Genomic DNA, 25,433 nt, shown 5'->3' with positions numbered 1-25,433 from the left:
GTTGAAATCAGAGGATGTAGCCTTTTTGATTAACTTTTTTGACTTTGTAAAATGCATTTGGTCATGGTATGTAATTCTTTTTATGCATTGTCGTGTTCAATTTGCTAATATTTTTCTATGTTTCTAGTTTTATTATTTTAATAGTAATTTGAAGTGTCTGTAAAGATATGCATTGTTTAATTTTTTTTTAAAGCAACAAAACATTACCAGTACCCATGCTATTCGCCCAACCAAAATGTTTCTCTCTTTTCCAAATATAAACACGATGCTGGATTTTATGTTAATAATTCTCTTATTCTTCTTTATAATTTTATGAATTGTGTAGGTTTCCTTAAATAATATACTGTTCAGTTTTGAATATTTTCTTAATATATGCATCCTTTTATAACTTCTTCACAAAAAGAACTGGATCTTCAATTAGCTAATATTTTGTTGAGAATTTTTGCATTATGTTATAAGGGACATTGATCAATAGTTTTCTTATAACATATGTGTCTGATTTGGGTATTAAGGTAATGCTGGCCTCATAGAATGAGTTAGGATGTATTCCTTCTGCTTCTATCTTCTCAAAGAGATTGTAGAGAATTGGTATAATTTCTCCCTTAAATATTTGATAGAATTCACCAGTGATCCCATTTGGGCCTGTTGCTTTCTATTTTGAAAAGTAACTAATTATTGATTTAATTTATTTCAAATGTAAGAAGAAAGCATTAGGTTGGTGGCAAGAAAGAGGTCCAGGTCGACTTGGGAAATGCTGCTGAAAGCATTCTGGATTTGGCTATACCAGAAGTTATTAATGACTTGTACAAGAGTAGTTTCTGCAGAGTAAGAACAGAAGCCAGGGTAGAAAGAGTTGAGGAGTGGATAGGAGGTGAGGCAGCAGAAATTGCACGTAATATGATCAAATCTCTTGTGAAGTTTTGCTGTGAAATGGAATAGAGGAATGTAGCATGAGCTGGAGCGGTCTGGTGTTTTTATGGTTTTGTTTTGATGTGACAGACATTAGAGCATGTCATATATATTAATAGAAATGGGTTAGTTCAGAAAAAGGAGTGAAATAATAAAGGTGGAGACAAAATATTCATTCCAATATAAGTTGACTTCTACCAAAATAATTTTTGAAAATTTTTAATAAATGGAGAGATTAAACCAAGCTCATGTATTTTGAAATTCTATTTGTAAAGATTTCTAGCTCTTCCTAAATTTATCACAAGTTCAACGCAGTTCCAATAAGAATTCTGACTTTTTAAAAAAGAACTTGAGCTTTTCCAGTGCCATCTGCCCGCAGAGCCACCTCCCACTGCTCCCACTGCTGCCCTGAGTCACTGCCTGCACAGCTCCAGTTGCCTGGCTCCCCATGCGAAGAACAGATATTTGGAGTTCTTACAACATGGCAGACAGTGACAGCAACGAACAGTCTGCTCTTGACCAAGGTTTGCATGATGTTGAAGACATAGAATAAGAAGAAACTGGTGAAGAAACAAAAATCAAAGCACATCAACTAACTATTCAGATGATGTAAAATCCTCAGATGCTTGCAGCCCTCCAAGAAAAAGTTGATGGTCTTGTAGAAACACCAACAGGATGTGTTGAAAGCTTGCCTAGGGAAGTCAAAAGACGAGTGAATGCTCTCCAAAGCCTTCAAGTTAGGTGCGCACAGAGAGAAGCCAAGTTCTATGAGGAAGTTCCTGCTGCTGGAAGAAAGTATGCTGTTCTCTGTCAGCCTTAATTTGATGGGCAATTCGAGATCATTAATATAATTTATGAACCTACGGAAGAAGACTATGAATGGAAATCAGATGAGGAAGATGAAATTTCGGAGGAGATGAAAGAAAAGGCCAAGATTGAAGATGAGAAAAAGGATGAAGGAAAAGACCCCAGGGGAATTCCTGAACTTTGGTTGACTATTTTTCAGAATGTTGACTTGCTCAGTGATATGGTCCAGGAACATGACCAATCTATGCTATAGCACTTGGAAGGTATTAAAGTGAAGTTCTCAGATGCTGGTCAGCCTATGAGTTTTACTTAGAACCCAATAAATACTTAACAAAGACATATAGGATGAAGTCAGAACCAGGTGATTCTGATCCCTTTCTTTTGATGGACTAGAAATTAAGATTATGTGGGGTGCCAAATAGATTGGATAAAAGGGAAGAATGTCACTTTGAAAACCATAAAAATGCAGAAACATAGGGGACATAGGACAGTTCATATTGTGACCAAAACAGTTTCCAGTGCCTCTTTCTTTAATTTTTTTGCCCCTCCTGAAGTTCCTGAGAGTGGAGACCTGGGGGACGCTGCAGAAGCTATCCTCGCTGCAGACGTAGAAATTGGTCACGTTTTACGTGTGTGTATAATCCCAAGATCAGTGTTATATTTTACTGGAGAAGTTATTGAATATGACGGTGGTGATTATGATGAAGAAGGTAAAGAATTGGGTGAGGAAGGAGGAAAAGAGGAGGGAAATGTTCCGGATTATGACCCAGAGAAGGATTAAGGCCCAGCAGAAGTGCAAGCAGCAGTGAAGCTGGATGTGAGTGGCCTCGAGCATAACCTGCACTGTAATAGCCTAAACACAACTATTACTTACTCACAGCCATGTTTTTGCATTTTTTTGGTAGACTCAGTAATTTTTTTAAAGGAAAGGAATTGATATTTTAAAGACCAGTTTGTTCTACCTAGCATTTTAACTTTAGTTTTTCTGCCAGATGTGTTGAATGCAGAAATTCATTCATTGCTACACAGTTTGGTTCCTCTGGAGTGTTTTTATCATGTAACTATTAGATTACAGCTATTAAAATAAACAGAACTGTTAAATGAAACAGATTTTTTTGTTTTGCGAATTTTTTTCCTGAAGAACCAAAGTGCTTTTTCAGCTGGTAGTTAAATGAGTTTAAGTTTGCTTGCACTAGCTTCGCCTTTCATTACTTTGTTTTAGAAATGCAGTGTTTATACTGAGACAATTCATCATTTTAAAAAAGAAAAACAAAATTTCTCAAGACAAGTATATGGTTAAGAATTTTCAGTAAGACCACACCCATTAACTTAGATTGTTAATGGACTTTTGTATTTTAGGTGACATAGTTAAATATAAAGAACCCTAACTCAATAGTATGGTTATTGGTTACCACTGGGAGATAAATAAAACCTAGAATTTTCAGAAGTTAAGCTTCATTATTTTAACTGTACTTTTAAACTCAACCTCCATTAACTAAGCATCTTTTCTTTGTGGTAGGGTATGCCTTCTGCTTCCCTGCCAAGAATGAATTTTCATCATTTGACAAGCCTATTTCAAGTTTTTTTGTTTGTTTGTTTCCTTGTTTTTTGTTTTTGCAGCCTAAAGTAAAAATGTCAAATGTAATTTTAGTTCTCACAGCATAATGTCTTTTTCTTTTTAATTAAAGTTTATTGGAGTGACAATTAGTATAGTTACGTAAGTTTCATGTGTACAATTCTGTATTACATCATCTACATATCACATTATGTGTTCACTACCCAGAGTCAGTTCTCCTTCCATCATTATATATTTGATCCCCTTTATCCTCATCTACCACTCCAGTCCCCCCTTACCCTCTGGTAACCACTATTAATTTTGTATTAATTTGGGTAGAAGCAGAGTCCTACCTTGAATTAAGCATTGTATCTAGTTTACCATATTGAAGAAAAGGGTGCCAACTTTGGAAGGCGGGTACTGCATCTTTTAATAAGAAAGTGAAAAAACGAAAAAAGAGAAAATTATAAATGATGCAATGTTTTTTGTTTTGTTTTTAAGAAAGATTAAAACGTTAAGTTTCATTTCGTTTGGTTAGAATGAGAGAGGGCCCCAAGCCTCTATGGTTAATTCCAATTCTTATTGCTTAAAGTATGAGTATGTTATTTATCCATGCTTCTTTACTATGTATTAAAATGGGTAGCACTGTTTACTTAATGACCTCACAAATGTGTTAGGCATATTAAATTAAATTTTATGAAATGTTTTTCAACCTTATTAAAAGCTTAACAATTTGGACCTTTGGGCACCACAAGAATGATATTCAGCATTTTATTCATACCAGGATTTGATAAATAAACTGGGAAACAAAAATTAAGTATTTATCCTGGATCTGGTCAGACAACACTCTTTATGTGGCTCCTATTTTAATAGAAGTGAATGGGTAACCATTCTAAAATGTCCAAGGATTGTTTTTAGGTATTTTAGTTATGACCATATTGTAGAGATCATGGGACTAAAATAGAAATAAGACTATTTGGGGGGGAAAAGCACCACATTTTATTATTTGTATAATACTATTTATTCTGCTCCTAAGATTTTAATTAACTACCAGAAATCCTTAATCAGTTGTGATAGTTTGTAGCAAAAAAAGGCATGAAAGCACCTTACGTTATTCCTCTTCATTTTCAAGATAATTTTGGTTGCTTTGATTAGACATTCTGTTCTGATTTTTTTTTTAACCCATAGCTCCTTTGAACATAGATGAACTTAAAAAAAAAAATTTAATCTAAAGATGGGATCCCATTTTTCATGAACTTAAAGTAACAAAACCACTACTTTTTTTTTCTTCATTCCTTTAAGAAATAGCTATTGCCAAAGTGCAAGAGTAAATGCTATTTCATCTTATTATATAAGGGTGATGTGGTTTACAGAGGAATTGTTCTATTAAGTTGATTTCAAGGGATATCAGTGTTCATCTATGCCATCTTTCCAGTTCCAAAATGGTTCTATTCCATTCTACAAATTTGAAATATGTAATTTGAAATTCTGAATAAATTTTGCATTTAATTTTTAAAAAATAAAAATAAAATACCTTGATAAGGTAATTCCAAATTTTATATGGTCATGGTAAAGGCCAAGAATAGCAAAGACACTCTTGAGGAATAACAATAATATGAAATAATTTTTTTCTACCAGAAATTGGGGCTTATTATAAAGCTACAGTAAGAGATTCTCAATATGGCATAGGAATAGACAGTTCCAATAAACTAATGGAACAGAATGAAGCCTCATAGCTGACCCAGGCATGTTTGACCTCTTAATTAATAGCAGCATGCGCTTCAGAGCAATGAAGGAAAATTGTTGCAATAAATGGACTGTTTCAATTAAGAATTGAATAAAGAATAAAAATGAAATTTACCCCTAATGTACACCATACATGGAAATCAATTTCAGGTAGATGATAGGATTATGAAACACAAAATAATGGTATTTTAATGACCTAGGGAAAGGGTAAAAGTTCTTAAATAAGACACAGAGAAAGTAGTTAACCACAAAAGAGAAAAATGTTCTTTAAAATTAATTATTTCATTTCATTAAAAGACACCATAAAAAGAGTGCAAAGGAAAACCAGAAAGAAAGGAAAAAATATTTTTGTAACATATATAACCCATAACAAAAAAATAACGAGGTTAAGTAAAAATACCTACAAGTCTATGAAAAAAATCAGACAACCCAGTTAAAAATAAATTGGCTAAAGACTCAGATATGTCCTTCATAAGAGAAAAATTACCAAGAAGTGGCAGAACGAAACTGGCAGAAGGGAAGCAAAGCCATCTGGATAAATCAAATAATAGTGTATCCAGTGCAAAGGTATTTTTTGTATTTTCAAGGCTCTATTGGCCTCATTTGCATAACGTTTAGCCTTCATGTAACTTACAAATATTTATTAAACCAAAGGCCCACTCAAATATGAATCACCAATCTCCATTTTTCACTAAAATCAAAGTGAGGAGAAAAGATTACACCATGTAGATTCCCATTATGCCGCAGGCCTCGTTTGAGGAAATCTCTCAAGGCTGGAGCAACAACGACAGAGCCTGTGAAGGTGGACAGGAGGAAGGGGTTGGAGGAGGGGGCAGGAGGATGCTTGTGACCAACATTAATTAATGTTTACTGTGTGCCAGGCACTGTGCTGAACACTGTAAGTGGGTTACCTCATTTAATCCTCACAATATCCTCACAGATGAGGAAACTGTGCAGTTAAATAAATAACAGGAACTCTAATACCAGACTTTGTGCTATTAACCTCTGAGCTGCCTCTGAAGAGCCTCTTTCTTCACCATCCTCTTGGGGGGTGGGGGGGCTCATATTTCCCAGCTGCAAGGCTGAGCCCACCGTTACTGCAAGTTTTTTGCCTTGTCTACTTCCTGACATACCTTAGGCTTTGGCCTTTTCTTGGCTTTGAGGTCCAGGAAGGTGCAAAGTATAGACTGCAGAATGCTCCATGCACAACATGAAGATAAAGTATGATATCCTTTTGTCCTCACTTTTCATCATGTGCGGATGCCCATGTAGGCTTCATCACCTTGTGACTATCAGTTCGTTTGCTGTGGTGGGAGTGGGGTAAGTGAGGAATCTGTAATCCTGGGACTGGTACACCTAACATGTAACTGATGCTGCTTAGATATATAGGTATCCTTAAAGTACTTAGGTGTGTTTTAGCATTTAGCGTTATATAAAAATACTGAAAAGAATAAGACTTGTGTTTTTCACGGATGCTTTCAGTTTCTTCTCACTTTGCAAGGTAGCATTTCTGTCATTTTGAAATATGTCACAGACACAGAGTATGTGCTTTTCATTTTCATTCATTTTAACAAAATATAAAGTCAAGCTCTGTTTTTCAAGGAAACTAATCTCATACTGAACTAAGAAAAAATTGTTTTTGCTTATGTTTTGCAGACTTTGAATAATGAGATGAGTACAGATGATGACAATGAATATGCAGAAGAAAAGGAAAGCTACATCTGCGCAGTGTGTCTGGATGTTTATTTCAACCCGTACATGTGTTACCCCTGCCACCACATATTCTGTGAGCCCTGTCTACGGACTCTTGCCAAAGACAATCCTGCAAGCACGCCCTGCCCATTGTGTCGGACAGTTATTTCCAGAGTCTTTTTTCAGACAGGTAACTGTTCTCTTTCAGTTTGCCTGATTATTTTGACTACCACTTTGTTTCAGGTCTAGAGGTACTTTATAAATTATTATGAGAAAGTATAGAATAGAGAATGCTCCATGCATTTGCTGTTGGATGTGATCTTGATAAAGTACTTAACACTGTTAAAAGTTGAGAAACTGAAGTGGGAGAGGATATGTAGAAGAAAGGGTAAAAGGCATTAATATCTATTTTTTAAGGGAGGTGAAGATATACTATTGAAAGTTGATAGAAAAACAAAAAAATTGTAGACACTGTTGATTGCTAATTAGTATCCATTATTGAAAACCATATACAACAGAATTTATCACTCTCCAGCTTATAAAACACTGCTTGCCCAACTCATAGAACTATTTTGGAATCATGGAATCATAGAATCGTAGATAAGAATAGGTTCTCATCTCAAATCCTCTACTCTGTGCGGGGATCTCTTCTAAAACACCCTAACTAGATGTTGTTCTGTCTTTACTTGGACTTCTCCAGTGTAAAAGATATTCCATTAAAAATTGAAGCAGCCCTGTTGATTGTTTATGTCTCCTATCTGCCTTTCACTCTTACTCATTCTTTGCCCTTGTTATTTCTTCTGGAGTCTCAGAGAATAAATCTCTGAGGACAACTGTTATGCCTTTCCCCCAAACTCCAAATCTTCTCAACCTTCGTATTGTTCTTAAGGCCTTTCTTCTTGAACAAAAAGAAAGTAAAATTAGAGCAAGGATTTGTTTGTCTCATTATCACATAAATATGGAATATACCACAGTATTTAAACGTACTAATGGAAAGAGGAAAAACTAATGAATGTGGAACGTAGAGAACTGCTAAGGAAAAGGGAAGAATGATAGTGGTAAGCAGAGCTGTATTTATTGAGTGCACTACTTTGTGCTAAGTGTTAAAGGAAAAAATTTCTATCTCCACATTCTCGTCTCAACCATAGAGGATTTAATAGGGATCAAAGTACTTACTTCATTAATAGTGAAAATAAAGAGAACACATGGCACATTTTCTTCCCTAAAAGAAAAGCAACGACCCATCTGCAAGGGAGAATAAAGATTATGAAAATAAGCTTTGAGTACCCTGACCCAACCAGCTGCATGCAGACTTCCAGACCTGGCTTACAGAACCAGTAATCAAACAATGAAGAGAAAGTAGAGACATGCCTCCTTGATCTGCCTAGTGCACTAGGACTGGAGCACAAAGTCACTGAACTGTGTTTAGACAGACCTGGAGACTGAAGAGCAAGCACAGTGACTCCACCCAACAGGGAAATGTGGTCCGGGTGTCAAGCTGTCCTCAGTCTCACCAGGTGGAGTACTCCTTTCATCGGTAAGAGAGAGTAACGGATGAAGAGAGGGAAGGAAGCAATTCCATGAGAGGGCAGCTGCCTACTGGAAGTTCCTCTTTTTCTGGTTTATATTGAAGTGGGAAAAAGCAGTTCTTTTCTTGCTGGATTCTTTGCAGTGAAAAAAAGTAGAGGCACCACTGACTCCTCTTTCTCCATGTTATCTCTGACCATCTATGCAAGAAAGCATTTACTAAAAAGCCTGTTTTGATAGGAAGTCTCTAGATAGTTTACATAGTGATTTAGACAGATGTTGTCCCTGCCTTCTATGATCTAATTTAACACTGATAGGTATTTTTAAATTGCTTTTTGTAATGTCTTAAAACAGTAATGACGCAAGTCTCTCTTGGTCCATTTATCAAAATGACGCCATATTTTTCTTTATTTTCAAAATTGGTTCTTCTAAAGTAAATCATATTGGGAATACTTATTCCAGTGGAGACTATATTTGGTTGTGTACTGTCATTTAGAAGCTAGTAATAATAATGGGACTATCCTACATAATTATACCCTATCTCAAAAGGATTTGAGGTGTTTTAAAAGATACAGTCAGTGAAATAGCAGGACAAAAGAATTTATTAATTGAAATGGAGTATAAAGCCCAAGTAAGGGTGGATGGCTGATATGTAAGCTATATGGACCTACATAGTAACTACAATTAGGTGAAGCATTTCGTTTTAAACATTTTGGCTGCCTAAGGAAAAATAAAAGTACACAATGAAATGATTCTCGTGATCCATGAAAAGAAATGCAGCAATTCCTAAGGGTAAGCAAAGGATTTTCTGGCACTTTAAAATGTGATTTCTCCTCTGAAGCATATTGAAAGATGGATTAGGCAATATCCTCAAAAACATCCTCAGAGCAAATGCAGTATCAGGTTTTCTAACATTGCATTTTATGGTATTCTTTTATAAAACCTGAGGAAATATCAGAGTATAAAGTAGGGAAAGCAACATTGCTAGGACAGCCAAAAATATGGTCTCGTTTTCTTATAAAAATAACTTTTAAAATTATATAAGTAATATAATTCATTATAGGAAAATCAGAACATACAAATAAAATTATAAGCTCAAAATCCTCCATAGTCCTACTATTTAAAGATCACATTTAGTATCCTTTCAGAAGGATACCACATATAAATGATTACATATACGTAATCATCTATTTTACAAAAAAAAAAAATGAGATCAAATTGTACATAATAAAGCTTTTAACCTTCTTTGTTTTATTTAAAATTCTTGTGATTATTGATTATATCATGACCTACTTAAGCTATCTACTATTATGGGACATTTAATTTACTTATTTATCATTTATTTATTTGCTGATATATGTGGATAAATATTTGTACAAATTTCTGAGAATTTACTTGAAATGGATTTCCAGAAGTCGTTAAAGCCTATGTGTGTTTTAAGTCTATATATGTTGCAAAATTATGCTTCAAAATTATTGCAAATGTCAGTATCCAAGTTCTTATTTTCTTTGTACTCTGAGCTATCCTTTTTTTCTGCTTTAAATGCCTTATCATAAAAATGTCCATTTTTATTTTGGTCTGTTCATCTTTTTCTTGTTTATTAGAAATGTAATATTGAACATTTTATTTGTTGCCAAATCCTGCATTTCCAAGTTCAAATGCCACTAGAATGGGGCAGCACAGTTCTACAGAAAGAATAGCATCCTTGGGGTTTGTACAGTTTATAGCAAAGTGAGATAAGGTTTAACATATTTAAGTAAAAGAAACTATTTTAGAACAGAAAAGGATTTAAGATGATATTATCCAGTGGTTATCAAATCTGACACTGTATCAGAATAACCGAAGGAGCTTGTAGAAAACAGGGACTCCTAGGTCACATCCACAGCACTTCTGTTCCAGTATATCTAGGCAAGGTCCTAGAATTTATGGTTTTATGTTTCTGATGCATAGTCAGGCTGCAGACATGCATTTTGGAATCAGTGATCTAGTACAATGCCCTGCAGACAGGAATTTCATTTAATTCATTTCTGTATTCCTAGATGGACCAGCAAAGTACCAGGTACATAGCAAGTGCAAAATAAATGATTGCAGGAGATGGGGCAGAAAGCAAGCACAAAGAGAATTCAACAGCTGATAAAAGATTCCACAGTTAGGAGGCATTGGAACCCAGTTTTTACTTGGCCCAGCAATAGTGGGACCAGGGCTTCTGTGTCCTCTTTTCTCCAAAGGCCCTTCAGATCAAGTATAGTTAAATTGCTGGTCTCATAAGATTATGTTATGGACACATATGGTGTGTATGTTCAACAAAATGTTGTAGTTACAACTGTCATCTCTTGCAGATTTTAATAATCTCTCTGATTATAATTTTCTTAGGTACTCTAAATATATTTACGAACCCTTTCCTGTTTTGATACATTAACCACATGGCTATGTTAAATATAGCTTAAAACTGCACTATGTTCCTTGAAGCTAAGAAACAGAAGTATCACAGGCATCATTATTAATTTACTTTACTCTCACCTACCCTCTAGGAAAAGTGGTTTGTGGCCCATTATCAAAACTGAAATTATTAGACGACTCTTACAAGAATGTCCTTTTGATCTGGTGTCTTAGAATTCTGTCACTTTCAAATAAGTTTTCAGTATAACAGAGGGACTGCAATGGCATCCTTTGGTTATTGCATCAACATATTAGGACGTGGCCACAAGCTCTAAAGACGGGATGTAGGAGCAGAGAAAGAGAAAGGGGAGGAATAAGAATTCTTGAGTTGCAATCTCTTCTCCTGGGTTTATATTATCTCCCATAGAAATCTTCATTTACCCTTCACACTGGTCTCATTTTTAAGGGCACTTAGTAAATTGCAAGCCAGTTTGTCCAAGAGTTAATTGTTAATACAATCCACTTATGGGATATTTTAAATTAAATTTATTGGGGAGACATTGGTTAATAAAATTATGTAGGTTTCAAGTGTACAGTTCTATAACACATCATCTATTGTGCGTTCACCACCCAAAGTCACATTTTCTGTCATATATACAGAGGGTGCCAAAAAAAGTATACACATTTTAAGAAAGCAAAACAACATTAAAATTGTAATACTCAATATATACCAATAACAAAAGATGAATACAAGTCACGTTTCGCTTCTGCAATTACAAGAGGTGCTCATTGTGCTTGTCATCAGCGTCCAGACACTTCTGATTATGGCGAACTACTGCTTGAGCAACATTGACCAAAGTGTCCACTTGTATACATTTTTTTGGCACCCTCAATATTTGACCCCTTTTATCCTCTTCTACTTGCCCCCTCCCCATTTACCCTCTGATAACCACAAAACTGTTGTCTGTGTCTCTGAGTTTTTCTTACTTGTTTGTCTTATTCATTTATTGCTTTCAGTTTTATACCCCACATGTGAATGAAATCATACGGTTCTCAACTTTTTCTGTGTGACTTATTTTGCTTAGCATGATAATCTCAAGATCCATCTATGTTTTCGCAAATAGCAGTATTTCATCTTTTCTTATAGCTGAGTAATATTCCATTCTACAGAGAGTACCAAGAAAAGGTATACACATTTTAAGAAAGAAATTAAAATTGTAATAATATATACCAATAACAAAAGATGAATACAAGTCACATTTGACTTCTGCAATTACAAGAAGTGCTCAAAGTGTTACCATCAGCGTCCAGACACTTCTGATTACACAAACTACTGCTTGAGCAACATTAACCAGTGTCCATTTGTATACATTCTTTTGGCACCCCCAGTATATGTGTACATCTTCTTTATTCAGTCATCTATCAAAGGACACTTCAGTTGTTTCCATGTCTTGGCCTCCATGAATAATTCTACAGTGAACATAGGGGTACATATATCTTTACAGATAAATGTTTTCAGATTTTTGGGGTAGATACCCAGAAGAGTGGTTGCTGGGTCATATGGTAATTATATTCTTAATTTTTGAGGAACCTCCATACTCTTTTCGATAGTGGTTGTATCAATCTACATTTCCACCAGTAATGTAAGAGGGTTCTTTTTCCCAGACAACCTCTCCAATACTTGTTATTACATGTCTTGTTAAAAATAGCCATTCTAACAGATGTGAGGTGGTATCTCATTGTAGTTTTGATATGCATTTCCCTTATTGCTAGTGAGGTTGAGCATCTTTTCATATATCTGTTGGCTGTTTGTATGTCTTCTTATAAAAAGTATCTGTTCAGTTGCTCTGCCCATTTTTTTAATTGGATTTTTTTGTTGTTGTTAATTATATTGGGTTGACATTGGTTAGTAAAATTACATAGGTTTCAAGTGTACAATTCTATAATACATCATCTATGTATTGCTTTGTGTGTTCACCCCCCCGAAGTCAATTCCTCTTCCATCACCATATATTTGACCCCCTTACCCTCTTCTACCACCACCCCTTCCCGTTCCCCTCTAGTAACCACTAAACCGTTGTCTGTGTCTATGAGTTTTTGTTTGTTTGTCTTGTTCGAATACTGCCTGCCAATAGCGACAACATAGATGGATCTTGTCATGCTAAATGAAGTAAGTCAGACAGAAAAAGTTAAGAACCATTCACTCATATGTGGGATTTCACTCATATGTGGGATTGAAAACTGAAAACTGAAAGCCTCATTGTTTTGTTGATGGTTTCATTTGCTGTGCAGAGAAGCTTTTTAGTTTGATATAGTCCCATTCATTTATTTTTGCTTTTACTTCCCTTGCCTATGAGGTCAAATTCATAAAATCCTCTCTAAAAAAGACCAAGGTCTATATACCTATATTTTCTTCTATGCAATTTATTGTTCCAGGTCTTATATTTGGGTCTTTGATCCATTTTAAGTCAATTTTGGTGTATGGTGACAGATAGCAGTTTAGTTTCATTCTTTTGCATGTGGCTTTCCAGTTTTCCCAGCACCATTTATTGAAGAGTCTTTGTTTTCTCCATTGTATTCTTTTGGCATCTTTGTTAAAAAATATTTGCCCACGTATATGTGGATTTATTTTTGGGTTCTCAGTTCTGTTCCATTGATCTGGGTGTCTGTTTTTCTGCCAATTATTGTCATTTTGTAGTAAAATTTGAAGTCAGGCAGTGTGATACCTCCAGCCCTGTACAAGACATTATTAAAAGAAATTGAATAAGACACAAATAAATGGAAAGATATTCCATGTTCATGGATTGAAAGAACCAATACACAGTTAAAATGGTCATATTACCCAAAGCAATATACAGATATAATGCAATCTCCATCAAAATCCCAATGGCATTTTTTAAAGAAATGGAATAAAAAAATCATCAGATTTGTATGGAATCACAAAAGATCCCAAATAGCCAAAGCAATCATGGAATTTTTAATTTCTCAGAAAAGACCATGAATTAGTCATCACTGCTTAAGGATAAGTCCTGCAAGAAGATATTTGTTACTGTCAGTGAATGAGTTATAAGTCATTTGATAACTTCTTCCATTCTCTTCATCAATATGAGTGACACTGATGAGTCCTTGGAAGCAGGTAATGGTGCCATGACCATCTTGTACTAAGTGGCTGTTCATAGGTAGTGGGCAAAGTGAACTTCAATGAAACAGCAGTGCATTGCTGCAGAAAACACTGTGGGCATATCCAACCTGAAATGATTTAACTGTTAAACACATAAAGGATAATAAATTCACTAGCCATAACAACTCCATGCATACATAATGAGTATACAAACTATGAAAATATTTTTTCTCTAACTTGTAAGCTTGATTTACTGGGTCTCGGGTGTGGAATGGGGCAGGGAAGTTAGAGAGTTGTAGGTTTAATACATAACCTCCCTTGCCTACAGTAGTCTATTTTATACATTGTTGCTTTTGTTGCTAAATACAAACTTCATGAATCCATTTTTCTTGTGAATTAGGTAAAAATCAATCCAAGGGAATAATCAGGAAAAATAGAGAAAATTTAATGTAACTGGTTTGAACAGAAGTTCAAAGCCTGAATAGGATAGAAACTGAAGAAATAGGCAATAATTGTAGGATAAAAGAGAGGACCACTGATGGAAAGACTATAGTTTACTTCTCAAGTTAGTAACTAACTACACTAGCCTCTCCGACAAGAACTGCACCATGCTTTCCATGGCTCATATATAGAGAATTTCTACTAGTTAAAGTGAATATCATCGTGTGTGTTCTCTGGTCTGTGCTCACTTCACATGAATTTTTTTTCTTTTTCAATCTCATTAGCAAGCTTCTTAAAGGTTGAAATTTTGTTTCTAAATTTTTAAACTTCCTCAAATCATCAGCATTAGACTCACTAAATGCTCTCAATTCATCACATATAGAATGAAATAAAGAGATTATGAAGTGAAAAGTTCTAAAGGGTTTTTCATTACCATTATCTCTCCTGAGCCTCACGTAATTGTTCTTTAGCTATTCTATTCCTATACCCCTAACACACTATTCCCGTTTTTTTGTCTACTTGTTTATTTCCATCTTTTACTCTATAGTTTTCTTGCAGGAACTGCGTCTTATTCATCACTGTTTCCTCCACAGAGGGCATAGGATCTAACCGAGGAGCTACTCAATTAGGTGTATGTTCTTATATGTAGGCAGATCAAAATTGCCTCAAATGTGAGTTTGGGAGAATTACGTTTGCCTGAGTTAAAAAGCAAGTTGGCTCTACTTTTGTCTCCACTGTCTTAAAGAGATCTGAATTTATTATCAAAATACAATTATTTTTCATATTCTTGCCATTTTATTTAGATTAATGTTTTAAAATACTATTTTCTTTTGCTTTATTCTAGAACTGAACAATGCCACAAAAACATTCTTCACTAAAGAATATTTGAAAATAAAACAAAGCTTTCAGAAATCCAGCTCTGCAAAATGGCCCCTACCAAGCTGCAGAAAAGCATTCCATCTTTTTGGAGGTAAGGAAACTAATCCCTCCCCCTCAAAAAAAAGCCTGGTTACTTTGTCCAAGTTCTCTTTTTAAAGCTGTCGTTTTCCTGTCTTAGAAATGTTAGTGGAAACATTTCTGCAGTGTTCAATTTTAAGTAAGGATTTTGCTGAAAGCTACAGGTATAGATATGAAGAAAATGGAGACTACGCAATAATTTGAGAGCAGAATTTAAGAGAAACTCATGATTACACTTACTTTACCGTGTTGTCCATAATGTGTAGATGATGAAATTTATCTCAAAAGTAACAGGACTTGTCAAAAGCACTGATATTCAAAAGCACTGGTATAAGATCGAAATAATTCATTATCATAGGCCAAGTTTATTTAGTTTTAATATTTTACAGTTATCCCACAAGATTAGGAGAAATAGAAAGTGGGAGAGCTTTTGTGTAGAGAGTCTCAGAGGTGTGCAGTGGACTAGGAAAACCAGTTTTTTTTGTGTTCAGGCCTAACTAGCCATTTGACCTCAAGCTGTCATAGATACCTTTTCTTTTGTTTCTGTTTTCTGATCTTTAAAATGGGAATAATTGTATCTGCCTCCCCTAATTAATAGAGTAGTTATAAGGATCAAATTAGTTCATGTGAAAGCACATTCTAAATTATAACTATTCACACTATATAAACATAAGGAATTATCAAAATAAGAGTAAGGGATTACGTCTTTCACCGTTAAAAATTTGTTACTGTATAATGACGATCATACAATATGGACAAAGTATAATTTCATCTTTTATGAAAAAAAAACATGGTCTGTCAGAGTGTGAACTACTGTGCAATTTTAGATTTGCCCCTTATGATAGTACGAGGTCTGGTTGGAAAGGTTCAGATCTGGGGAACTATGATCTTCAGGGAGCAGGAAGGACTTCTGTGTATGAAAACCGATATGATCCGTACAGCAGTGACAGAGACCAAAGGAGAAAGAAACAGAGCCTGCATAGTTGAGGCAAAGTTGAAGTTTAAGGACAAATATAACTTTATATAGTGGTTTGAATGAAGAAAGTAGTTGAAGAACATTATATAAGCGCATACTGTTTTACAAAGTGGTTAGTAACTGAGTTGGTATGGAAACATTTAAAATGTATCACATTTAACCCAAATATAATATGAAATCAAATATAAGAAAATCAGTCTTGCTTAAAGGATTTCATACCAAAGAAGAAAATATTTATAATATGAATTATGTGCTTTAAAAGATTCCTTTGTATCCTACCTTCTATCGTACATCCAAATTTTAGAAAGAATGAAGCACCTTTCTGATAACCCCGTAATTTCCTTCATCTTTTTGTATTTTGGGGTACTGAAGCTACAAGTTAAACAGTTGCTTCTTTGTGATTTCACCTTATTTGTCCATAGGAGTTCCACAGAGCTTAACATTTTGTACGTTTTTATGGAGGATGTTCAAAAGCTTTATTATACAACCTGACTTAAGAAATATATCACTGTCAGGAGCTCAGCTGAGCAACAACAGCTGAGCTTAATGAAAAGAGTTAAGCCTTTAACCACTTAGTGCAATGGTGTAAGCCAGAGGCTAAACCTGAGGAAATGCCCCTTCCCCTACCCCTACCCCCGTATTCCATTGCCCCCCATGGAATGGCGCCCTGGTCCAGGGGCAGGGGGATCTGCAGAGAGTGGGGGTCAGCTCACTGCTGAGGATGTTCTGAGCAAAAGGTGCCAGCAGTTTTATGGTTCTTGAGGCTTCTGTGAGGTTCTCTGGGGGGAGGGGGGGGGGACAATGGGAAGGGCTAAGAGTGGAAAAGTACTGGGTACTAATTCAGAGTGGGGAAAAATGTCCTCAAGGTTCCCCCCTTTTACCTCTCCAAAGAGGTCTCAGCAGAGGTGCCTGAAGAAGCCATCTGTCCAACGCCTCTAAAGGACTTGGGAATGCAGGCACTGGGGCTGGGGATTGTACATGTGTGAAAGAGCACCACTGCCCAGGGCCTGAGACCTTGACTGCAGCTCCTTCAGAGACATGCACTGGCTGTACACCAGGTTTGGTGTGGGGAGGGCACCTTTCTCCTGTGAAGCCTGCCAAGGAAAGCCTCTGTAATTGCCTATGGTCAGGCCGAAAAACCACACATCTTTTTTTTTTTTTAAATTAAGATTTATTGGGGTGACAATTGTTAGTAGTAAAGTTACATAGTTTTCAGGTGTACAATTCTGTAAGACATCATCTGTATATCACATTGTGTGTGTGTATGTGTGTATTTCAATCTGAAGTGATTCTCTTATAAGCAGCATATATAAGGGTTTTGTTTTCTTATCCATTCAGCCCTTATTGTCTTTTGGTTGGAGCATTTATTCCATTTACATTAAAAGTAATTGTTGATAGATATGTTGCCATTTTACTCGTAATTTTAATTTTTTTTTCCCCCTCCTTAAAGAAGTCCCTCTAACATTCCTTGTAATACTGGTTTGACAGTGACAAACTCCTTTAGCTTTTTCTTGTCTGGGAAGCTCTTTATCTGTCCTTCAATTTTAAATGATAGCCTTGCTGGGTAGAGTAGTCTTGGTTGTAGATCCTATTTTTATCACTTTGAATATTTCCTGCCAATCCCTTCTGATACCTGCAAAGCTTCTGTTGAGAAATCAGCTGACAATAATATGAGAGCTTCTTTATAAGTTACTAGTTGCCTTTCTCTTGCTACTTTTAGGATTCTCTCTTTGTCTTTAACCTTTGCCATTTTCATTATAATCTATCTTGGTGTGGGCCTGTTTGGGTTCATCTTGTTTGGAACTCTGCACTTCCTGGGCTTGTATGTCTATTTCCTTCAACAGGTTATGAAAGTTTTCAGTCATTATTTCTTCAAATAGGTTCTCAATCCCTTGCTTTCTCTCTTCTCCTCCTGGTACCCCTATGATGCAAATGTTGTTCCACTTGATGTTGTCCCAGAGGTGTCTTAAACTATCCTCATTTTTCTTTAATTCTTTTTTCTTTTTGCTGTTCCAATTGGGTGTTTTCTGCTACCTTGTCTTCCAAATCACTAATTCATTCCTCTGCATCATCTAGTCTGCTGCTGATTCCTTCTGGTGCATTTTGCATTTCAGTTATTGCATTCTTCACTTCTGACTGGGTCTTTTTTATGGTTTTTATGTCCTTTTTTACACTTACTCTCTCTTTGTTGAAGTTCTCACTAAGTTTCTTGAGCATCCTTATAACCATTGTTTTGAATTGTGTTCCTGGTAGGTTTCTTGCCTCCATTTCATTTAGTTCTTTTTCTGGAGTTTTCTCCTGTTCTTTTATTTGGGACACATTTCTTTGTTTCCTCATTTTGGCTGCCTCTCTGTGTGTGTTTATATTTATGAGATAGATCTATGCCTCACAGTCTTGGCTGGGTCACCTTATCTAGTAGGTGCTCTGTGGGGCCCTGACACAGTCTCTCTGGTCACATGCTCTGGTATTCCAGGAATATCCCAGATGTGGGTTGTGTGTGCCCTCCTGTTATAGTCGAGCTTTGATTGGTATTGGTATATTGATGGGTGGGATTGGCCCTCAGGCTGATGGTCTGTGGTGTTTGGCCATGTCTGCAGCTTATGGTCTCCTGGGAAGGAGGTTACTCCACTGAGTGGGATTCGCTCCAGCGGGCTCTGCTGCCTGTTGATACCACCCTTTGTGTGTGCCATTTGTGGGGCTAATTGGTTGGTGGTCTGCTGTGGTCTGAAGCCAACCCCAAGGTATGTTGGTTCTGTGGCCTCTTGGGAGGGGCTCCAGTGCAGGCCTAGGTCACCCACTGCCTGTGACTAGCCAGGGACTAATTGGTAGGAGCTAGAAAGCAATCCACAGTTGTTTGCTGCCTGTGCTAAACCTGAAGGCACGTGGGAAAGGCCATGCTGTAACCAAGTATGTCTGCCATCAGTCTCAGGCCTGGGGTAACTCCACAAAATGCCAGGATACCCTAGGCCTGCTGCTACCTACCAGCTCCCTTAAAGTTCAGCCACTGATAAAGCCTCATGTGTTACACAAGTTGGGTGAGGCAGGGTTTCAGGGAGTCACTGGAGTGGGCAGAGTTGTAGTCACCAGGTTAGTGTAGATTCTGGTTTGGTGCCAGTGCTGAGCCTGGAGCTACTTAGGAAAAGTCTCAGAGCACACTGAGGCCAGTCATCGCCTGCCTGGAGTCCATGGACTCTGCTAGTTTTCCAAGAAAGAGTGCAATGCAGGAGGGGCTCGCGGCTTACTGAGAAAGTGCTTCTGGCATTGGGGGAGTTGGGTGGGGCAGGGGCCCAGTGAGTCTGCAGGGTGGAGCTCCAGAGCTCACCAGACCAATCAAATTCAGATGTGGCTATAAGAGTGGCGGGCAGGCTCAAACATTAAAGATGGCAACCAGCTGTCCAACTGCATGGGTGAAGGACCCCGACACGGGTCCTTCAGCCCTGGTCTCAAAGCCACATACCTCAGTCTGCTCTCCGTATGCCTCTGATGCCCCCCAAGTCACTGTCCCTCCTCTGGAGCACAAGGTGAGTGCCTGTGAGTGAGTTTGTGTGTGGACCATTTACGAAGATGTCTGGATTTCCTGCAGCCTCCCAAACCACCCGGATAGTTGGAATCCCCACTGTTTTTCACGGCCAGATGTTGTGAGGGCTCCTTTTCCTGGCACCAGTACTCCAGGCTGGGAAGCCTGGGGTAGGGCTGGGGTCCTTCATTCCTCTGGGGAGGAACCTATCCCTCCCTGTTTTCAACCACCACATGGAGGTCAGGACCAATCCAGTTCATGTCTCCACCCCTCATACCAGTCTTAATATGGCTTCTTTTTTAGATCCCTAGTTATAAAAATTAGTTCAGCCAGACTTTAGATGGTCTCCAGGTTGATTGTCCTATAATTTAGTTGTAATTTCAATGTGTTCACAGAAGGAAGCAGGCACAGTGTTTATTCCGCCATCTTAGATCTCCAATTTTGAAGTTTTGTTTAAGAAGTTCTTCCTCATTCCCAGGTCACAAAGTTTTCCTCTTAGGTTTTTTTAAATTAACTTTATAATTTTACCTTTCTCACTTAGATCTTCATTTAGGATCCACCTCTTACGTTGTATTTCAGAGGATTCATGTCTGTCTGCCTTCAAATAATAGACCACTTTTCTGAATACTTATTATATGATGATGCTGGGTCTTTACGTGTCATCCTTGCGCAGGGGCCATGCTAATCTTCTCTGTATCGTTCCAATTTTAGTATATGTGTTGCCGAAGCAAGCACAAGGGTCTTTAAAATTATTCTCTAATTGTTGTATAGGAATGTAGTTGTGGGATATTAACCTCATATTTAGCAGCTTTACTAAATGATCTTAAAATAATTATAGGATTTGGAGGGCTTTCAACAAAGACAATCATATCTGTCTTACCTGTAAATAGACATCTTTCAATCTAATACATGTTTTTTCCTCTTTTACCTTGCTTTCTGAGCTAGGACTTCTGTTTGATTTTCAATAGAAAAAAATGATAGTAGCATCTCTGATTTTAAAAGGAATGCTTTTACAAAACTATGCCTCTATGTAATTTATTGTTTTAGGTCTTATATTTAGGTCTTTGATCCATTTTGAGTTGCTTTTGGTACACGGTGAGAGATAGCAGTCTAGTTTCATTCTTTTGGTTGTGGCTTTCCAATTTTTCCAGCACCATTTATTGAAGAGGCTTTCTTTTTTCCATCGTATGTTTTTAGCTCCTTTGTCCAAAATTATTTGCCCATACATATGTGGGTTTATTTCTTGATTCTTAATTCTATTCCATTGGTCTGTGTGTCTGTTTGTCTTCCAATACCTTGCTGTTTTGATTATTATCATTTTGTAGTGTAAATTGAAGTCAGGGCATGTGATACCTCCAGCCTTGTTCTTTTTTCTCAGGATTGCTTTGGCTATTCAGGGTCTTTTACGATTCCATACAAATCTGATGTGTTTTTTGTTCCATTTCTTTAAAAATTGCCATTGGGATTTTGATGGGGATTACATTAAATCTGTATATTGCTTTGGGTAGTATGGCCATTTTAACTATTTTGATTATTCTCGTCCATGAACATCGACTATCTTTCCATTTCTTTGTGTCTTATTCAGTTTCTTTCAAAAATGTCTTATAGTTTTCAATGTACACGTCCTTTGCATTCTTTGTTAAGTTTATTCCTTGGTATTTTATTTTTTTTGTTGCAATTGCAAAAGGAATTGTTTTCTTTCATTTCTTATTCTGAAATTTTATTGTTAGTATATAGGAATGCAGTGGATTTTATACATTGATTTTTTTTTTATCCTGCAACTTTACTGTATTCATTTATTATTTCTAATAGTTCTCTTGGTGGAATCTTTAGGGTTTTCTATAAAAAGAATCATGTAATATGCAAAAAGTGACAATTCATTCCCATTTTGGCTGCATTTTATTTCTTTATCTTTCCTGATTGCCTGGCTAAGACTTCCAATACTATATTGAACAACAGTGGTGACGGGGGTCATCCCTGTCTTGTTCCTGATGTTAGAGGAAAAGCTTTCAGTTTTTCACTATTAACTACCTGTATGATATTAGCTCAGGGTATGTCGTATATAACCTTTATTATGTTGAGGTACTTACCTCTAAAACCATTTTATAAAGTGTTTTCATCATAAATGGATGTTGTATCTGGTTAATTGCTTTGTCTGCGTTTATTGATATATTTTTATCCTTTGTTTATGCAGTGAATCATACTCGTATTGATTGATTTGTATATGTTGATCCATCCTTGCACCCCTGAAATGAACCCCACTTGATCATGATGTATAATCTTTCTAATGTGTTGTTGTGTTCAATTTGCTAGTATTTTTGTTTTTTAAGGATGTTTGCATCTATAGTTTGCTTCTTATAGTAGGGGAACAAAGTACCCCATTGGCAGCAATGGATAGCTCACCCAAACAGAAAATCTATACTTATTAGTAACATTGCCTCTGTGTTTTCTTTCAGTCAGTTTATATAATTTATCTTTTTGCTAGGAATTTATTTTTTTTCTGTTTTAAAATTTGTTAATAAAGATATTTATTTCTTTTACTCTATCCTATAGATATAGTTATATTCTTTTTGTATTCTTAATATTATTTACTCGTGTTTTGTGTTTTATTTTGATCTTGCTAGGTATTTGCAATTTTATTTTATTTTTTTCAGATAACCAGTTTTTGAAATTGATTCTATTATATTGTATCTTTATCTTCTATTTCATTAATTTCTTCTCTCTATTAAATTTTTACTGATACTTACTTTAGATTTATTCTGTCCTTTTCCTACCATATTAAGATGGTCTTCTACGTCATTAATTTTTATCTTTTTACTTTTTTTATTAGTTTCAGGTGTACAAAACAATGTAATAGACATTTATCATTTATATTCCTCACAATGTGATAAGCCCCCTCCCCAATCTACTACCCCTCTGACATCGCATACAGCTATTACATTTCCACTGCCTCTATTCCTAATGCTGTACTCCACTTTTTGTGACTATATATATATATATATATATATGTGTGTGTGTATGACTTGTGACTATATATACATATATATGTATATATATATGTATATATATTTGACATTCATTATTATTCAGCTTCAGCTTTAAGTGTGTACAGTGCAGTGATCAGCCATCTACACCATCCCTGAAGTGGTCTCCCTAATAAGACAAGTGTCCATCAGATACTCTACAAAATCTTTACATTATTGATTATATTCCCCAAACTGACTTTCGTATCCCTGTGGCAATCTTGTGGGGGTTACTGACTGTGCTTTCTAATCCCTTCACCTTCTCCCTCATCCCCCCCCCACCCCCATCTAGCAACCCTCAGTTTTTCCTCTATAGCTCTGAGGCTGTTTGTGATTAGTTCGTTCATTTACTATTTTCTTTAGATTTCACATATAAGTGAGATCATATGGTATTTGTCTTTTTCTGTCTGACTTATTTCACTTAGCATAATATTCTCTCGGTCCATCCATATTGTTGCACATGGTAAGATTTCATTATTTTTATGGCTGCGTAATAATCCATTGTATAAATGTAGCACAGTTTCTTAATTCAGTCATCTACCGATGGGCATTTCAGTTATTTCCATGTCTTGGCTATTGTGTATAGTGCTGCAATAAACATAGGGGTGCATAAATTTTTTAGAATTAGAGTTTTGGATTTCTCTGGATAGATACCTAGGAGTGGAATTGCTGGGTCATAAGGTAGTTCCATTTTCAGTTTTTTGAGATACCTCCATGCTGATTTTCATAGTGGCTGCACAAACCTGAAATCCCACCAATAGTGCACAAGGGTTCCCTTTTCTCTACAGCCTCGCCAGCACTTGTTGTTTGTTGATTTATTGATGATAGCCATTTTGACTGGGGTGAGGTGGTATCTCATTGTGGTTTTTATTTGCATTTCTCTAATGATTAGTGAGGTTGAGCATTTTTTCATATGTCTATTTGCCATCTGTATGTCCTCTTTAGAAAAACATCTCTTAATAGTTTCTACCCATTTTTTAATTGGGTTGTTTGTTTATTTGGAGTTGAGTTGAGTGAGATTTTTATAAATTATGGATATTAACCCCTTATCGGATATATCATTGACAAACATTCTTTTTACTTTTTAAAATTTTTATTTAAGGCCATACATTTCAGTAATCTTATACATTACACATGTAGTATTCTTGTTATTCTTCATTTGTAATTATTTTTCATAAGACACCATATGTAATTAGTTGATTGAATCATCTTGGTTAAGATAAAATGGTACTAAATTAAGATCATATTTGAAAATTGGGTTCTGTGATTCCCATAGTTATATCACACTATTCAATAAACATACCATGCCATCTACCGTGTTTACCCAAAAATAAGACCTAGCCGGACCATCGGCTCTAATGCATCTTGTGGAGCAAAAATTAATATAAGAACCGGTCTTATTTTAATATAATTTAATACAATGAATAATATAATGTAATATTAAATAATATAATATAATATAATGTAAAATAATGTAATACTGGGTCTTAGATTATATAAGACCTGGTCTTATATTAATTTTTACTCCAAAAGACGCATTAGAACTGATGGTCTGGCTAGGTCTTATTTTCTGGGAAACACGGTACACCATGTTGTTTACGTAAGAAAAATTTCTTTTCAGCTTAGTTTGTGAGGGTGGTAGAAGGAAGTTATGTGGGAAGGGGGATCTTATGTGGGAAGGGCAATCTTCCAACAGATGCCTTTAGCTCCAAAAAAATAGTGTTTTTTCAGCATCAAAACATTATAACATAGTTTTAGATTTTCTAGCCAATGAAACTCATATATACTCTTCTTGATTTAATTCAACCATTAAGCTAGCTCATACTTAAAACCTAGATTAGACCCATTCCTTTTCACCCTACAACACAGTGTCTTACAGATATGATGAGTAAGCAGTATGTTTTTTCCTTCTAAAAATACATTATTTTGTGTAGTTACACATGAAGTGGATAATGTCAAGGAATGGAAATATTACAGGTAAATGTGAGCTAGCATTTTTCAGCTCTTATCAGGTACTAGTTGAACTGATGACTCAGTCAATCTTAGTTCTTCTTCCAGAAATATCTATGATTTCCAGGTAGTGCATCCTCAGGTATCAATATCAAATTGACATGACTTCCAGCCATGCCATGTTAGTTGGTTCCCTAAAAAAATACGTATTACATAAGTATATAAATGTAAATATATCTATAATATTAAAATATTAACTACATATAAAGCAAACTAGCTAACAGGTTTTAGTAAGATTTTTTGCAAAAAAAATAAAAAGTTCCATGCTGTTGAATTTGTTTTCTAAATACTACTCAAGTCAAAGAAATTTTTAAAAGGTCATAATTTAAAATCCCATGCCCTAATTTTTCTCACTAAACAAAAGCATGCAGCTAAAATGCAACTGTCTGAGATATATTTATAACAAATCCATCCATTTCTTGTAAAAGTCTGGGGAATTGTTTTATTTGATCATTAGTTTGCTGAAGGTGTCAGATCGATTCTGCAAGTTTAAACATGCTCAGTATAAATGAAGGAATATCCACATGGAAAAGAATAGAAAAAAAAAGTAGTACATGCTCAAACAGCAGGAGTTTGAATATAACCCAGAAATCTGACTTTCCTGAAAGTTGGAGGTCAGAGAGATTTTAAAATATGCTGTAGACTTAGTAATGCATTTTAGTAGAAAGTGTATGAACCTTTACATTTCTTCTGAAATTGGAACCATTTCATTCGTAAGATAATTTTCTGAAAGGGCCTATGAATTCCAAAGTGTCTTTTATTTTCAACTTATT

At 35.8% G+C, this 25,433-nt stretch overlaps 1 protein-coding gene, 1 non-coding gene and 1 pseudogene across 7 annotated transcripts in view; 2 read left to right on the top strand and 1 right to left on the bottom strand.

Annotated features, from left to right (window-relative positions):
- The window catches only part of RNF180 (ring finger protein 180), a 142,539-nt gene that overhangs the window by 99,560 nt on the left and 17,546 nt on the right, over positions 1–25,433 (top strand). For all 6 annotated transcript variants that reach the window (XM_019743764.2, XM_019743747.2, XM_019743770.2 and 3 more), the window contains 2 exons: positions 6,674–6,899; positions 15,022–15,147. In XM_019743764.2, coding sequence (XP_019599323.2) covers positions 6,674–6,899; positions 15,022–15,147 — 352 coding nt within the window. The remainder of the gene's footprint in view (positions 1–6,673; positions 6,900–15,021; positions 15,148–25,433) is intronic.
- LOC109453230 (nucleosome assembly protein 1-like 1) lies at positions 1,230–2,573 on the top strand (annotated as a pseudogene).
- On the bottom strand, positions 20,255–20,362 carry LOC141570982 (U6 spliceosomal RNA). The gene has a single exon (XR_012495407.1). It is a non-coding gene; the product is annotated as a U6 spliceosomal RNA (small nuclear RNA).

Source organism: Rhinolophus sinicus, linkage group LG03 (assembly GCF_036562045.2).
Source record: "Rhinolophus sinicus isolate RSC01 linkage group LG03, ASM3656204v1, whole genome shotgun sequence".
NCBI lineage: Eukaryota > Metazoa > Chordata > Mammalia > Chiroptera > Rhinolophidae > Rhinolophus > Rhinolophus sinicus.
The sequence above is the reverse complement of the archived record's forward strand: the minus strand, read 5'-3'. Positions and strand labels throughout refer to the sequence as shown.